Here is a 16,853-nt window from a genome sequence, read left to right on the forward strand (position 1 = left end):
CCTTCTCTTCACTATGTCTGTATCTTTGGGGTAAATACCCAGTAGTGCAATAGCTGGATCATAGGGTAGCTCAATTTTTAACTTTTTAAGGGACCTCCACACTGTTTTCCAGAGTGGCTGTATCAACTTGTATTCCCACCAATAATGGAGGAGGGATCCCCTTTCTCCACATCCTCTCCAACATTTGTTGTTTCCTGCATTGTCAATTTTTGCCATTCTAACTGGCATAAGGTGGTATCTCAGAGTGATTTTGATTTGAATTTCCCTGATGGCTAATGATTTTGAATATTTTTTCATGTGTCTGGTAGCCATTTGTATGTCTTCATTGGAAAAGTGTCTGTTCATATCTTCTGCCCATTTTTTGATTTGATTATTTGTTTCCCATGTATTGAGTTTGAGAAGTTCTTTGTAGATCTTGGATACTAATCTTTTATCTGTAGTGTTATTTGCAAATATCTTCTCCCGTTCAGTGGGCTGGCTCTTAGTTTTTTTGACTGTTTTCCTTGGCTGTGCAGAAGGTTTTTATCTTTTTTTTAATAATATTTTTTATTATATTATGTTAGTCACCATAAAATACATCCCTAGTTTTTGATGTAAAGTTCCATGATTCATTACTTGCAGGCAGTGCACCATGCAATATGTGCCCTCCTTANGCCTATCCGATTCCACGAACCCCCCCCCCCCTGAAGCCCTCAGTTTGTTTCCCAGAGTCCATAGTCTCCCATTCCCCCTTCTGTTTACCCCCCTTTCTTCTTCCCTTTCTTCTCCTACCGATCTTCCTACTTTTTATGTTCCATAAATGAGTGAAACCATATAATTGTCTTTCTGTGCTTGACTTATTTCACTTAGCATTATCTCCTCCAGTCCTGTCCATGTTGCAGCAAACGTTGAGAAATCGTTCTTTCTGATAGCTGAGTAATATTCCATTGTATATATGGACCACAACTTCTCAATCCAGTCATCTGTTGAAGGGCATCTCGGCTCCTTCACATACATCTTTTCTGTATGAAAGCCATCCGAANAAGCAAAGACATTGATCGGTCAGGTCACTAGGAAGCCGTGCTCTCTTACTCCTCACCCATCACATACATAGTCTAGAACAGTCCATTACAGAAAGTTTGTATAGAGTAATATGACTTTGAAGTATTAGAATAGCTCAGAGTACATACATCTTTTCTGTATGAAAGCCATCCGAATCCTCAGGGTCCAAAAGTCAAGTCTGATATGGAGGAAGCTTTAGCAGTCAGTGACATCTCAGCACGAACTCCATTTCCTAACTAGCTGAGGGATGTTATGATCTTGACGACTTCCCTCAATCTCCCTTAACTTCAGTTTCCACATCACAGATGAAAAAATCAGATTCTGCAACTTCTAAGTTCCTTCAAACTCTGGTTTCCCAAAATGACCAAAATAATATGAATGTTATTAGAATGATATCAGGCAAGAAGATTAAAACAAGTCTATATTTTACCCTTGGCATCTAAGCCTCGGAATACAAGACACACCATCAGGGAGGAGGCAGTACAAGCAGAACAGCTCACTGTTTTTCCACAGACCTTGGCCCCAAACCACAAGGGCAGATGTGTAAAGCCTCTTTTCCTCAGATTAGTTGCACATACAGAGCCTTGGACCTTCCCAGAGGGAGACACCCCATTCCATCCTTCCCAGCTTTCACCTCATCCTCCTTCCCTCCCCCTCACACACCTTCCCCAAAGCAGGACCACAGCCTGATTCCCAGCCGAGGGCTGGGAGGGACCCTCTGAGTATCATTGGGAAAGTGATTTCACCTTTCCGTTCCTTGCTTTTCTCATATGAGGAGAGTGAGACAGAGAAAGCGATTAACCATCTACAGCCAAGCTGGAGACCAAGTGACACAAAATAATTGCAAAACACCAGGTAGTCAATATGGGATCAAGAAATAGACTGGGGGGTACCTGGGTGGCACAGCGGTTAAGCATCTGCCTTCGGCTCAGGGCGTGATCCCAGCGTTATGGGATCGAGCCCCACATCAGGCTCCACCACTATGAGCCTGCTTCTTCCTCTCCCACTCCCCCTGCTTGTGTTCCCTCTCTCGCTGGCTGTCTCTATCTCTCTCGAAGAAATAAATAAAATCTTTAAAAAAAAAAAAAAAGAAATAGACTGGAAATGCCAGGTTTGGGATCCCTGCTTTCTACCATTGTGCTGGACAGTAAATGAAGGAGTCTTCAGTGCTGGCCTGATGCAGATCTTCACCTGGGACAACTTCCTGATGGAACCCGCCTTGTGCAGCCTGAGAACCAGGAAACAGGGCCGCACAGCTACTGGGCGGTTGGTGCTTGACTACAGGAATGGAGCCAGTTACCCCACGTCACACAGGCCTAGAATCTCAGGCAACACGGGGAGTGCCTTCTGGAAACCGCCGGAGGGTACCTCACTGGACAGACCAATGAGCCATCATACCCCCGCAGCGACACCAATTCTGAACAGATTGTTCCGTGTGAAAGCAATCCTTCCCTAGGACACAGCTCTTGGCAACTGAAGCGCAGAGCGGTTCTGTGCTGACACGTGCCCCCTCGGCTGTCTTTCTCTGAGCAGGGCATAGCCTTACCTTGTCAAGATCACAACCAAAGTATAAATGCAAGTACCGCTTGGGACCTGGGGCCCCAGCCTGATCTTCAGGCCACAGACAACTGCTTTTAAGCAGCACACTCATGAATTAGACTCCTGCTATAGCACTCCTTTAGCAAAAAAAGTTTATTATTTTTACAAATTATAAAAATTATAAATGCAAAATATGGCATTAGGATGGCATAGAAAAGTATAAAAAATAAAATAAAAATACCCATCACCACTCTATTCCCCAGCATTAATAGCTGGTATATTTATCACTGAATTTCTCTCATATATATATGTATTTTTTTTCTATACTTAGATTTCATCTCTGTAGACATCATTGTTAATGGAATCCAGGTTTTTAGAAGGATATTATAGCGAGGTTTCCATTTGTGAATCAGGATTGATTAGTGGTTTCTTGGTTTTCCTGGACTTGATGACCTTGAAGAAGAAAGAGAGGAAGACAGCAGTTGAGATGCAGCTGATTCTGGCTTTCTCCCTACACTGACTCTGCCTTCCGGCCGCCGGCTACATCCCCTTCTCTCCTCTTCCTGTAAGGCTCTCACTCCTCTCACCCCTCCCCTTCAATGAATTCCTGTCCTTTGAGTCACCCCATCACCTTGGAAGGAGGTCATCCCTCACGTGCAGCATGAGTGCATGTGGTCGGGGCAGCAGAGAGGAAGGAGCAGATGTACTCAATGCCAGGAGCTGAGGGACAGGCTCTCACTGGGAAGACAGGTGGGAGGAGAGTGGGAGGCCGTGAGGGGAAAGCTGGAAGGTTTGAGGGCCAAAGAACTGGAGAGATCTACGAGTGTGGGGACTGCTGTGTGTCTGGATGCACCAACGTTTGTACTGATCTGTCTCATTCTGGTGTTAGCCTTTGCTGGTCTTCCCACGGTCCCTCATGGATGTGTGTGACAAAGAGTGTGGACTTAGTCCTGTAGTGCCAACCCCCCGTCTGTGTAGACCAGTCTGTGTATCTCACTAGAGGCAGGTAGCTCTGTGGTTTGAGATATTCAGGGGCACCGTGGATCATTTAGGTCTCCTACGAGCTCTATTTAGCATCCTGTGGGATAGAAGACGTTCCTCCCATATCGTAGATAATGAACCTGAGGTTCCTGGCATTTAAGCTCACTAGGCAGTTAGGAAATCACAGAGCAGGATTTGAAACAAATCTGCTTTCATGAAGCCCAGATTTACTAAATAATCTTCCTGCTTTGACACATTCAACCAACTCTATAATACTCAGCTAATTTTATATACTTTGAAGGCCTCTCTGGGGTTTCTCTCTTCAACATGATTAAACATCTCCTTCTTTAAAAAAGGAAAGAATGATGGAAAGGACAGTCAGTCTAGTTTTCTGAAAGACTTCTATGTTGGAGAAACAATGTTCACCGGAAGTTCCCACCTTGATGAAACTGTGAATTACAGATCTCAGCTGTCTTGGTTCCGCACTTAGTTCAAAGCAGATGAGTTTGAGTTTATCGCCTTCCTCACAGTTGACTTTGGTCAGTCGTCCATAGACCAAGACCTCCATCTTCCCTGTCTCATCTTGTATTTCATACCAAATGATGTGTTCATTCAACACATTTTTCTGCAAGAGAAAATCAACACCCTTTTCCTGAGAACTGGATCAGGTTTCCATATCTATGAGAAACACAGGGTGTGGGTGTAAACTTTTGTCTCTGATAGGTTAATATGAGCTGGAGGTCCAGAATGCGGGGTTGCAAATAGCTTAAAATATTTTGTTCAGAGAACTCTCCTTATGAGTCTGAGGATTGCCATTAATCATCATTAAGTAGATTATGTCCTTTCTGTAATTCTTCTCCATTCTCTAGTTATTCACTCCTCCCATTCTGCCTGAATCCTGAATCTACATCATCTAGTCCCATCGTTCTAGGTTCCTTCTTACTCCCTCTACTCACTAATTCTGCATAGGCACCTGTATGCAAAGCCACTTAACAGAGGGCACAGGAAACAACAGGGGTAGAAGGAAAGAGCCACCCAGGAAGACAACTTTAATGGAATATGGAACAAAACTTCTCATAGAAAAGTAAGGCTGGCTAAGCTTAGTATTTCCATGATGTGTTGGGACAGAAATACCTTCACTAATTCTAAGAATTCACCAAAATTCTGCATTTTATTGATGATATTAATAAATTGAGTATTTTTTTAAAAATTATTTTGGGGGGGGGGCGCCTGTGGCACAGCGGTTAGGCGTCTGCCTTCGGCTCAGGGCGTGATCCCAGCGTTATGGGATCGAGCCCCACATCAGGCTCCTCTGCTGGAAGCCTGCTTCTTCCTCTCGCACTCCCCCCTGCTTGTGTTCCCTCTCTCGCTGGCTGTCTCTATCTCTGTCGAATAAATAAATAAAATCTTTAAAAAAAAAAAATTATTTTGGGGGGGCAGTGGGAGAGGGAGAGAAAGACTCTTAAGCAGACTCCACACCCAGCATGGAGCCCAATGTAGGGCTCATTCTCACAACCCTGAGATCACGACCTGAGCTGAAATCAAGAGTTGGATGCTTGAACTGACTGAGCCACCCAGGCACCCCATAAATTGAGTATTAAACCACATGATTTCTCTAGTCTTTTCAATATCCATATTTCCTATTAGATAATGCCAAAGTCAGTTGCCCAACAATATTTTGATGAGTGAATGTGAACAGAAGAGCACTTTAGGATTCAGATGATCAGAATCTGAGCTAACTGTTGGAAATAGCCGCATTTTAGGGCAGAGTCATCCATGGATTTTTTACTCTGGTTGTCCCAACTAGCATTCAAGTTTGGGAGGGTAACTCTTTATTCACAGTTAACTTAAGCTGTCACCGAAATGGATGAAAAAAAACTCAAACAAAATCATTGGGATATGTATACTAATAGGAAGTCTGCACTGTACTGGACCAGGATACTTGTGAATGGATCATCATATATGATAAATGCCAAGGATTCTGGGAAATCTCCTTCTGTAGAATTTGTGTGGCATTACCTTGGGAAGCAGAATATGAAGAGTTTTTCTATCCCATATCCCGAAGTGGAAAGCTTCTACCCAGCTACCCTGGTCACTGGGTCCTTGAGTTCCTGTGTTTCAGAAGTTAACCAAACTCTATTTGGCAAGTTCAGACCTTCAAATTTTGGGGTTGCAGAAGAAATAGTACAAAACAATGGTTTGCGCTTACCTTATGCACCTGATATATCCCACTCACAAATGTTCCTGGCTCTTGTGAGTAAAGACTGTTGATTTTAGGAGTTGCATTTGCATTTTGGATCAGTCTGCTTGAGATTTCCATCTTTCGGTCAGCATTGACATCCGACACACAAGCAGCATTATACACCTCCAGGAACCCGTTGCGACCATAATAATCTGATATGGCAATGACTTTCTTTGGGATGAACTTCTCCTTCAGGTTGACATGAAAAACCTTCACTTGGAAGAATTGGCTCTCAGTAGCCACAGTGGCATGGAACATCTTTCTCTCTGCTTCCATGAGATCATATGCAAATGGTTCTGTTGCTCTCAGCACCATCACTTCCTTGGGGCCCTTCTGGAAACCCTCTTCTATGGAAGGTGCTCTAGGTACAACCTTCAATCTTGGTTTCTACTTGGAAGTACACACCAAAAAGAGGCATAGTTAAGAAAGAGAATACACAGTTGCTTTCTAGTGAGAGCTACCTAGGCTCAATGTTGAGCCTCCAGAAATACCTGCTTGGATGCATTTGGAAAAAAATGAGCTAGGCAGAAATGGCTGACCTGGTATAATGTAGCGCATGAAAGACATGGAGAAGAGTTAAACAAACTTTCATTTATTTTCTTCATTGTTTTATGAGTTTGGTAGGAATAATATTTTTTCTTTAAAAGTGATTAACTCAAGATAAAAAGTATTTCTCCTAGGAGAATTCTGTGGAGCATAGAGGAAGTGAGCAACAGCCATGTTGTCGTGAAGGATTCCCAGTAGAGATGAGGATGAATATATCATCTTAATTTACCAATCAACTCATTCTAGTAAGCGAGTAAGATATAAATAGCTAAGAAAATAAATCACCCTAACAGCATTGACAGTGAGAATGGCTCCAGTCAGAAACCACTGATTTCATCTGGAATCAATCCCAGTAGATGTCACAACTGAAAGACAGAAACCACTAGCCCTTTTCCAAGAAGTGCCGTGCGAAAAAGGGATTAAACAAGCATTGGAGAATCTCATGAACGTCCCTAATTTGGAAATATCCTGGCTCCAGGCTCTTGAAGAGTAGCAGAATGAGCATCTGAAAATATGCTTCCTTGGCATAGAATTATTTTGAGCTGATTATTTTTGAAAAATAGCAGATATAGGAAAAGCTCAAAAAGAGAATAGAAATCGCCCTTTTGTAAGGAACATGCATTTATAAGAGTGTCTCTTTCTCCACCAGGAAGAGAAGGATGACTCTAAATCACCAGAGAATCTTATGATGAATGACCTGACTGAAATCTGCATAACAAACACCCTTTGTTTATTCCGCTTTTCCTGGTAATTCTCCATAAATGGCCTCCACACCTTCCTTTCTCCTGTCGTTAGCTGAAGATGGTATTTCAGCTGGTGGTTTAGGCCACCTCAGGGAGTTACTAATTTTTCCCTGGTTTCTCCCAGGTATATATGAAGTATATATGTTAAAACAAACTTCGGCTTGTTTTTCTCTTGTTAATCTGTCTCATTACAGGAGTCTCAGCCAAGAAAGGAGAATAATTTCTACCTCTACCACACTTCTCTGTTGGAATAACGGCAGGACCCTGAGAAGAAGCATGTCAGTGGAAAAGCCAAGTGTTAGGGGAATTTCTCTGACATCCTGTCTCCCCAGTGGCCTGAATCACATCAGAGTTTCAGGAGAACACTTAGAATTGGAGGCAAGTATTGATCTGTAAAGGGAAGTATGAAGGCAAGGACAAGGCAAGTACCAGGGTCAAGTACGAGGCCACAAGTTGGCTGTCTCAGAGACTAGCAATGCTTCTTGTGATCTGACCTGGAAAATTATTATGGATCTACCCTGAGGCTCATGGGGGCATTTCTGATGGACACATGCTCTTCTTATGCTCATTGCAGGCCTGAGGAATACTGGAAATAACCTAAAGTCAAATAATACAGAACTATTTTTCTATTTTGTGGAATAACCATGTAATTTTTCTTATACATTAAAATAAGAATTTAAATCTATATTGGTTGACTTAAATAACACTTTAAGGCATATTAAGTGATGGAAAAGAACCCTCAAATTGGATTATAGAAAAATATATGTCATGTGACAAAATGATATTCTTTGTACATACATAACAAAGGGTAAAATCAGAAGACTATTTTCAAAATGTGACATTTGATGTAAGAGAGATCAGATAGTAAAATTTTACCTATTTTTGTCTGTGTATCTCCACTTCCTAAATTTCCTAAGATAATATTATTTACGTAATAAGAAATGGGAGAGGAACAACAGGTAATAGTGCTCCAGTTGGCTCTGTATTTCTACACTCTCTCCCACCATAAGTGGTCTCTGTTGTGTATTGAGGGAAACACAAAAATAAAATCAAACAAACAAATGACCAATTACATCCCATGTGGAATAAGGATGATTAGCTGTCCACTGGCTCTTGGGTTATTTTAATGCAGACAGGAACATAATCAGAGTTGGAATTTGAATTTAGATGGGATCTTAAAATATACACTTGGTAAATAAATGAGTGATTTAAATAAAGAAATAACTGTATGTTGTTGGGGATTACTAAGAAGCCCTTCAGGGTTCTGTTGATCCTTGTCATCAACTAACAAGGTAGGGAAATACTGGAAGCTGACACATCGTACCTTGATTAAGGAACTGCTGGACGGGGTGTTTGGCAGCGTCTGTGGAATGCAGGGAAGACTTGCATTTGGGCATGTGCTGGTTGCTGCTGAAGGTTCTAGAAGCTGACCCTGTTCCTGGGATAGCTGCATCCTTATGGTGAAATCAGTTTTGGTGGTTATATCATCTCTTCTCTGTAGAAAAATAGGTTTTTGTTCTTTTTGTGGTTGTTTCTGAAATTAGATGAAATATAATATACTTTCATTTCGTTCTTACTTTGTAAAACAGGACCTTGCCTCTACTAATTAAAACCGGTTGCAGGGGGAGTAGGAGTGAATATGTAGACATCCTACCTTTACCTTCCTCTCATCTCATCCAGGATGAGACATCTCACTCCTCAAATCTTAAAAGTTCAGATGATTGAAATTCATTGGTCTGAGATAGAATATGGCAGCTCTACATTTCCTGCAGGACTGGCCCAAATCACTGATGAGGTATAACTCTCACAGCCATCTTTCTTTTGTAAGGGTAGCATGTCTCACACGAGGTTGGCCACATTTATGGGCACTTATTAACTCCGCCTTTCTCATCAAGGACATCAGTTTCTATTATCTGCTTTTCAGCATATAAAAGACCCATCCCTCCATCCAGCAGGAGCGCTAATCCTAACCCTGATGGAGATGTTCTCTCAACATGTGATTCCTCAGCCACGGATTCTGCTATCTTTCCAGAGTGGGCCAGACAACCGGAAACTTTCGGCGTTCTGAGCTGTATTCAGTTTATTTAATATCCTACCCAAACCATGGCCACTGGCTGTACATTTACTCAGTGAGGTTAGGAAATATTGCTGTAATCATGGGCCTTTACTGCCTTTCATTGCTTAATGAAAGCTATTAAGTATTCATCACATTAGTTAATTAGCCACAGTTTTTACCACTTCTGACATTCAGGAATGTAATTTTTAAAGTGCCTAGTTGATAGGCATATGACAGAGATGCCACGGTAAGCCAGCTTCTTGATTACACAGCCTCTGGCCACCCTGGGCACCTGGCTTATGGAAACAACCCCAAACCTAACACTATCTGCCTAAATGTATAAAACTGAATTGCAGACATTTTACCATCTACGTATCTACTCTAGATTCGGGATATGCCAACTAAATGTTAAACTTTAGATTTCAAAGTCTGGATTTGAATCCAGCACCAAGTCAACGCCCAGTGCACAGAAATGTCTTCATCATTGTTTTTCCATGGTTTATCAGAACTTTGTACTCTGCTCCAATAAACAGTACGTCATGGCTTATGATGACCCTGTTGATGGAAGCTCTGTTAAAAGACAGCCTTATAAGAGTAGACTATCCATTCATGTCAGCCACATAGCCTTAGTCACCTTACTGCAGGGTCATCTCGAGCTATTACTTTTTAAAATTCAGTGATCATAAACTGGCATCACAAGAATAGCCCTCAGATGATGACAATACAATCTTCATTCAGGTAATAGATTGAAGTGTAAGGAGGTCATTTTCTCAGAGTATATCCTCCACCCCCCACCTAGTTCACGAATCGTGCCATTCTGTGCTGTTTGCTCAAGGACACATAAGCAGAAATCAAAGGTGAGAGTAATCTCTTTATGGCTTTGAATCCAAAGAAGCAAACAGAACACATGCCCTGGAGAAAATCCTTGGGAGACCCTGTGATGAGTCAGAGCAAGACTCCCCTGCTCACCTAATGAAGCATAGAGTGAATGGACGGAAACCCTTTTTGCCGGCCTCCCGTGCAGGGGCCGGACCCCAGAGGAGGAATGACAGCACAGGGTGTGTAGGTGTAAGAGGCTGAGGGGGTTGTGGAGCCTCCCTGGGGTCCCTCTGCTCCAAGGGGGTATCAGGGCAGCAGAAGGATTCTGATGTGAGAAGAAATGGCAGTGTCACCTGTATAGGCAGATGGGGACTTAGAAAGTGTCACTTCCAAGCCAGTATGCATGGCCAAAGTGGAGTTGTCTTGACATGGGCACTTATGTCATCTCATTGCGAAGAGAGTTGGGACTGAAGTTCCAATGACCAGATAAGGTCAAGCCGTGGCTGCCTGGTCTAGAGGCAAACAGGCACAGGTTGCTAGCTCCATCCCATTTGTTAGTCCTGGAGATACTATGGAAGAGTGTGAGTTACGGGGGCTGACAACAGCAAGAATAAGAAGACAGAATCTGAGAATCCTAGTCCATAGGGAGTCTGCCCTCAACTGCTATGTGTGTATTTGCCACAGGGTCTGGCCTGGGTCAGTGGTAGCTTGGAGTCGGGTCACAAGCTATACTAGAGGGCGGTGATCAAAATGGTCCTTGGCCCATCCCTCAGGTTGCCTGTGTTTTCTCCACAGAATGGACATTGTACCCCCGAGTGCTGGCAGCCAGTGGGGCAATGTCAGGGCGGCACAGAGGCAGGCTACGAAGGAGTTGATGCTCTCGTATCTCCACGTGTTGCTCCCTAACATTTGAGGTTATTTTACCAGGAAGAAAGGAGAACGTAGGCTTAGTATACTGGTTGAAAGTTCAAGGTAGAAAAAATAAAGGGACCCGTAAAAGGGAGCAGTGGGAAGATATGATCTTTGTGGTTGGGGCATCGGGGAGGACTTGCCAGAGGAAAGGAAGCAGGCTGGTGTCTGAAGGGGGGTGTCTTGGGCCAGTGCAGATAGGAGCAATGAATTCCAAATCACAGAAATAACATATGTTCACAAAGCTGACATGGGAATGAGCACCGAATGCTGGACATGAATCCAGAAAAGATGGTCAGGAAGCCAAGAGGAAACGGGTGAATGGACAGGGAACAATAGGGAATAAACATCCTCTTATGTTCCTTTCTAATTGTCTGCCCACTTCCCACCTGTACACCTGGACCAAACTCATAAGTTCTTGAAATCAAGAATGATGTCAGAATGCATACCTTGCAAGTAGCAAAGGACTTCTAATACACCAAAATCTCAGCATCTGCATTTGATAAACTAATGGGTGGATTTTGGTTATTAGAGTATTTATCCATCATAGGGAATTACTGAGAAGCTCTCTCAAGGTCATGATGAGTCCTACAGCATGCTGTGGGGAGGTATAAGTATTGGGAAGAGGAACATGGTACCTTGGTTGAGGAACTGCTGCCCGGGGTTGGTGGAGGCATTGGAGGAGTCTGAGGGTAGCTCCAAGGTGACTGTGTAGTGGTTACAGAAGGTCCTGGAAGCTGACTCTGTCCCTGGGGTGGCTGCATCGTCTTGGATTCATCATTCTGTATGGTTTCCATTTTCACTTTCTGAAAGCAATTTTCCCCCCTGGTTAATGGTTTTCAATATCAGATAAACCAGGACATCTCACCCACTTTTCCTGTCTCTCCATTCCTTGCTCTCCCTCCTTTCCTCTCTCTCTCTCTCTCTCTCTCTCTCTCTCTCTCTCTCTCTCCCCCCTCTTCACTGCCTAACACACACCAGGATCATCACTGCGGAATTATAGCACATATTCTGATACCTCCAATATCTCCCCAGCTCAGACACCAACCAGGATTACAAGGGTCACTCTGCAACTTTTAACAACTCAGATAATTCAAATTTCATTGTTCTGTTGTGCAATCCTGTTCTTCTTCTGCTGCAGACTGCCCCATGTCTCTTCCTCAGGAGAACACTGGATTTATTGACCGGTAGAAAGTCCTACCAGGCTCTAAGGGAAACAGGTCTCAGAAGAACATCAGTTGGGTTTAAGAATCTGTTATTAAGCAGGTCTTTATCTCCTTGCACCTTTTCCTAATAAGCATATTGGTTTCCATCACCTGTTCTTCGAGTCTAGAAGACCCCTTCTTCATCGATTTGGATGCTTTGTTTGTTATCCTAGAGAGATTCCCCCAAATTCATAATTCTAGAGGCAGGATTCTGACCAGGCAACCAAACCCTTCCGGGATCTCAACAACACACAGGCTCATTCAGGATTTCACCCCGGCCATTCCCAGTAGCTGCATTTTCATCTGTTAAGCAAGTGCAGGAAGTGTCAGTAGAATCTTAGCTCTTGACTCCCATTACTTTTACTAATGAAAGCTCTTTTGTACCGTTCGACATGCAATTTAAATTTGCCACAGTTTTACCACTAGGGATTCCTTTGTCTAATTCATAAAGATCACTTCTTGACGAAGCTGTGGGTGAGGGAGCCCTGGAAATGGCTGCCCCTGGCATGCAGCTTCCTGATTAGAACAACCTTGGCCACCCCCTGACCCTCTTTCCTCCTTGGTGGTCAGGACCTGGGCTGTGGAAACAACGTCCGGACATGACACTGTCTATTCATCAATTTAAAAAATAAGTTAACAAATACTATAACATCTGCACACCTACCACGGACTCAGAAGCCCACTAAGTGCTCACGTTATAGAGTTAATGACCTGCCCTGTCTGGGTGACCCTTGCAGACGCTTAACCTCGCAAACCTCACGTTCCTCATCAGTGAATTGGGACTCACGACAGCATCCCGAGGGACACATACTATTTGGTCTATAAGGAAGGGACACGATCACACACAGCACATGAAGCACTGAATTTTGAGTCCCATCACTAAGTGTTCGCTAGACAGATACGTCAAGATTGTCGTGTTTCATGTCTCTGCAGAGAGCTGGTATTTCCCCTCTGACCTGCAGATGCTTCGTGCGGTGTGTGTGACCCCCTCGACGGCATGGGAAATGCGTTCCTAAAGACGCTGCTCTCTTCCTTCCGCCACACGCAGAAATTAACCTCACTGACAAGACCATGGTGAGCGTCTCTCAGAATCAGTTACACTGAAAGCTTCTATGTCAATAACAGGTTTTGAATGCTGACAATATAATTTCTGATCAAATCGTATTTAAATACTATAACTGATCATTTTCCTGGTGATTATTTCCCTCATCTCCCTGCCCCGTCCAGCGCACAGGATGGTCTGAGCTGTTAATTTAGGAGAGACATAGGAGCAGGTGTCAAACATAATATTGGACTGTGCCTGGTTTTGAAGCAACAGAACAAATAGAACCCACACCCTAGAGAAAATTCTGAGAGACTGTGTGATGAGTCAGGGCAAGGCTCTCCTGCTCACCTAATGAAGCATAGAGTGAACAGTTGGGCACCCTCTTTGACGGCCTCCCGTGCAGGGGCCGGACCCCAGAGGAGGAATGAGAGCACGGAGTGTGTAGGTGTAAGAGGCTGAGGGAGTGGTGGAGCCTCCCTGGGGTCCTGTGCTCCAAGGGGGTATCAGGGCAGCAGAAGGATTCTGATGTGAGAAGAAATGACTGTGTCACCTGTATAGGCAGATGGGGGGACTTAGAAAGTGTCACTTCCAAGCCACTATGCATGGCCAAAGTAGAGTTCTCCTGAGTTGGGCACCTACGTCATTGTCATACTAGAGTGACAGGGGGCCGAAGTTCCAATGAGTAGATAAGTCACAGGCATGGCCGCTTGGTCTAGAGGCAAACATGCACAGATTGCTAGCTCCGTCCCATTTATAAGTCCTGGAGATACTGTGAGAAGAGTGTGAGTTATGGGGGCCAACAACAGCACGAATAAGAAGACAGAATCTGAGAAACCTTGTCCATACGGAGTCTGCCCTCAACTGCTATGTGTCTTTTTGCAGTGGAGTACACTCTGGGTCAGGGGGTAGCTTGGGGTTGGGTCACAAAGGATAGTACAGGACACTGATTAAAATGCTGCTTTACTCATCCCATAGGTTGCCTGTGTACTGGCCACAGAATGGACATTTTATCCTCGTACGCTGGCAGCCACTGGGGCCATGTCAGGGCAAATGTGAGTTGATGCACTCACAACTCCAGCTGTGTTTCCCTCTCATCTGAGGTTATTTCCAGGAAGGAAAGAGAATTTACACTCATCATAATGGTTGCAAAAGCTGGGGAGGAATAATAAAAAAGGGACCCATGAAAGTGAGTAGTGGGAAGTTGTGATGTATTGTCCTCAGGCACGAAAGAGGACCTGCCAGAGGAAAGGAGTCAGGCTGGTGTCTGAAGGGCTGTGTCTCTGGGCCAGGGAATAGATAGGAGCAAGGAATTCCAAATCATAGAGATAACATATGTTCATACAGTTGACGTAGGAGCGAGCACGGAATGCTGGACATGAATCAGAAATGGTCAGGAAGCCAAGAGGAAAGGGACGAGAAGACAATGGAAAGCGAGAAATAAATATCTTCTAAAGTTCCTCTGTAATTGTGTGGTCACTTCCCAGCCCTGCTCCTGGAGCAAGCCAGTAGACTTCTTGAAGTCTGGAATTATGTCAAAAGGCAAACCTTGTAAGTAGATAAGGACTTCTAAAACACCAAAATCTCATTATCGTCATTTGATAAAGTAATGAGTGATTTTTGCTAATTGGTGTATTTATACATGGTAGGGAATTAGAAGCTATCTCGAGGTCACGATGAGTCCTACACCATGCTGTGGGGAGGTACAATAGTGGGAAGAGGAACATCGTACCTTGGTTGAGGAACGGCTGCCCGGGGTTGGTGGAGGCATCGGAGGAGTCTGAGGGTAGCTCCAAGGTGACTGTGTAATGGTTACAGAAGGTCCTGGAAGCTGACTCTGTCCCTGGGGTGGCTGCATCCTCTTGGATTCATCATTCTGTGTGGTTTTGATTTTCTTCTTCTGAAAGTAGTTTTTCCCCTTGGTTAATGGTTTTCAATATCAGATAAACCAGAACATCTGTTTTTCCCTCTTCCTATCTCTCCCTCCCTCACTTTCTCTCCTTCTCTTTCTCTCTCTCTCTCCATTCTTCCCCTAACACACACCAGGATCTTCACTCTGGAATTAGAGGACATATTCAGATACCTCCAACATCTCCCCAGCTCAGACACCAACCAAGATTACAAGGGTCACTCTGCAAATCTTAACAACTCAGAGAATTCAAATTTCATTGTTGTGTTGTGGAATTCTGTTCTGCTGCTGCAGACTGGCCCATGTCTCTTCCTCAGGAGAACACTGGATTTACTGATTGAGAGAAATTCCTACCATGCTGTAAGGAAAGCAAGTCTCAGAGCATTGGCTGGGTTTAAGGATGTTATTAAGCAGGTCATTATCTCCTTGCACCTTTTCCAAATAAGCATATTGGTTTCCATCACCTGTTCTTCGAGTCTAGAAGACCCCTTCTTCACCCATTTGGATGCTTTGTTTGTAATCCTAGAGAGTTTCCCCCGAATTCATAATTCTAGAGGCAGGATTCTGACCAGGCAACCAAACCCTTCTGGGATCTCAACAACACACAGGCTCATTCAGAGTGTCACCCCGGCCATTCCCAGTCCCTGCATTTTCATCATTGTTAAGCAAGTGCAGGAATTGTCAGTAGAATCTTTGCTCTTGACTCCCATTACTTTTACTAATGAAAGCCCTTTTGTACCATTCAAAATGCAATATAAATTTGCCACAGTTCTACCACTAGGGATTCATTTGTCTAATCCATAAAGTGTCACTTGTTGACGAAGCTGTGGGTGAGGGATCTCTGGAAATGGCTGTCCCTGGCATGCAGCTTCCTGATTAGAGCAACCTTGGCCACCCCCTGACCCTCTTTCCTCCTTAGACGGTGGTCAGGACCTGGGCTGTGGAAACAACGTCCGGACATGACACTGTCTGTTCATCAATTTAAAAAATAAGTTACCAAATACTGTAACATCTGCACACCTACCACGGACTCAGAAGCCCACTAAGTGCTCACGTTATAGAGTTAATGACCTGCCCTGTCTGGGTGACCCTTGCAGACGCTGTTAACCTTGCAAACCTCACGTTTCTCATCAGTGAATTGGGACTCACGACAGCATCCTGAGGGACACATACTATTTGGTCTTATAGGGAAGGGACAAGATCACACACAGCACATGAAGCACAGAGTTTCGAGTCCAATCACTAAGTGTTCGATACGCAGATATGTCAGATTGTCGTTGGTGTTTCATGTCTCTGCAGAGAGCTGGTATTTCCACTCTGATCTGCAGATGCTTCGTGCGGTATGTGTGACCCCCTCGACGGCATGGGAAATGCTTTCCTAAAGACACTGCTCTCTTCACTTCCGCCACATGCAGAAATTTGACCTCATCAACAAAAACATTGTGAGCGTCTCTCAAATTCAGTTAAACTGAAAGCTTCTATCTGAATAACAGAATTTAGATCCTGAAGTATACTTTCTGATTGGATAATACTTAAATACCATAACATCATTTTCCTGCTGATTATTTCCCTCATCTCCCTGCCCTGTCCAGCACACAGGATGGTCTGAGCTTTTAATTTAGAAGAGACATAGCAGGGGCGCCTGGGTGGCACAGCGGTTAAGCGGCTGCCTTCGGCTCAGGGCGTGATCCCGGCGTTATGGGATCGAGCCCCACATCAGGCTCCTCCGCTGGGAGCCTGCTTCTTCCTCTCCCACTCCCCCTGCTTGTGTTCCCTCTCTCGCTGGCTGTCTCTATCTCTGTCAAATAAATAAATAAAAAT

The 16,853-nt window shown here is 44.0% G+C and overlaps 1 protein-coding gene across 6 annotated transcripts in view; it reads right to left on the reverse strand.

The window, feature by feature from the left end:
* Positions 1-2,713: 2,713 nt before the first annotated feature.
* Positions 2,714-16,853, reverse strand: part of LOC100475592 (myeloid cell nuclear differentiation antigen-like protein) — a 46,455-nt gene continuing 32,315 nt past the window's right edge. For 4 of the 6 annotated variants that reach the window (XM_034667327.1, XM_034667324.1, XM_034667323.1 and 1 more), the window contains 6 exons: positions 14,856-15,023; positions 11,515-11,682; positions 8,417-8,626; positions 5,771-6,190; positions 4,001-4,186; positions 2,714-3,033 (listed from right to left, as the gene is read on the reverse strand). In XM_034667327.1, the coding sequence (XP_034523218.1) occupies positions 2,965-3,033; positions 4,001-4,186; positions 5,771-6,190; positions 8,417-8,626; positions 11,515-11,682; positions 14,856-15,023 (1,221 nt within the window). In that variant the 3' untranslated portion in view covers positions 2,714-2,964. The remainder of the gene's footprint in view (positions 3,034-4,000; positions 4,187-5,770; positions 6,191-8,416; positions 8,627-11,514; positions 11,683-14,855; positions 15,024-16,853) is intronic. The other 2 variants (XM_034667325.1, XM_034667326.1) reach the window with 2 other exon arrangements.

This window comes from Ailuropoda melanoleuca, chromosome 8 (genome assembly GCF_002007445.2).
Source record: "Ailuropoda melanoleuca isolate Jingjing chromosome 8, ASM200744v2, whole genome shotgun sequence".
Classification (NCBI taxonomy): Eukaryota; Metazoa; Chordata; class Mammalia; order Carnivora; family Ursidae; genus Ailuropoda; species Ailuropoda melanoleuca.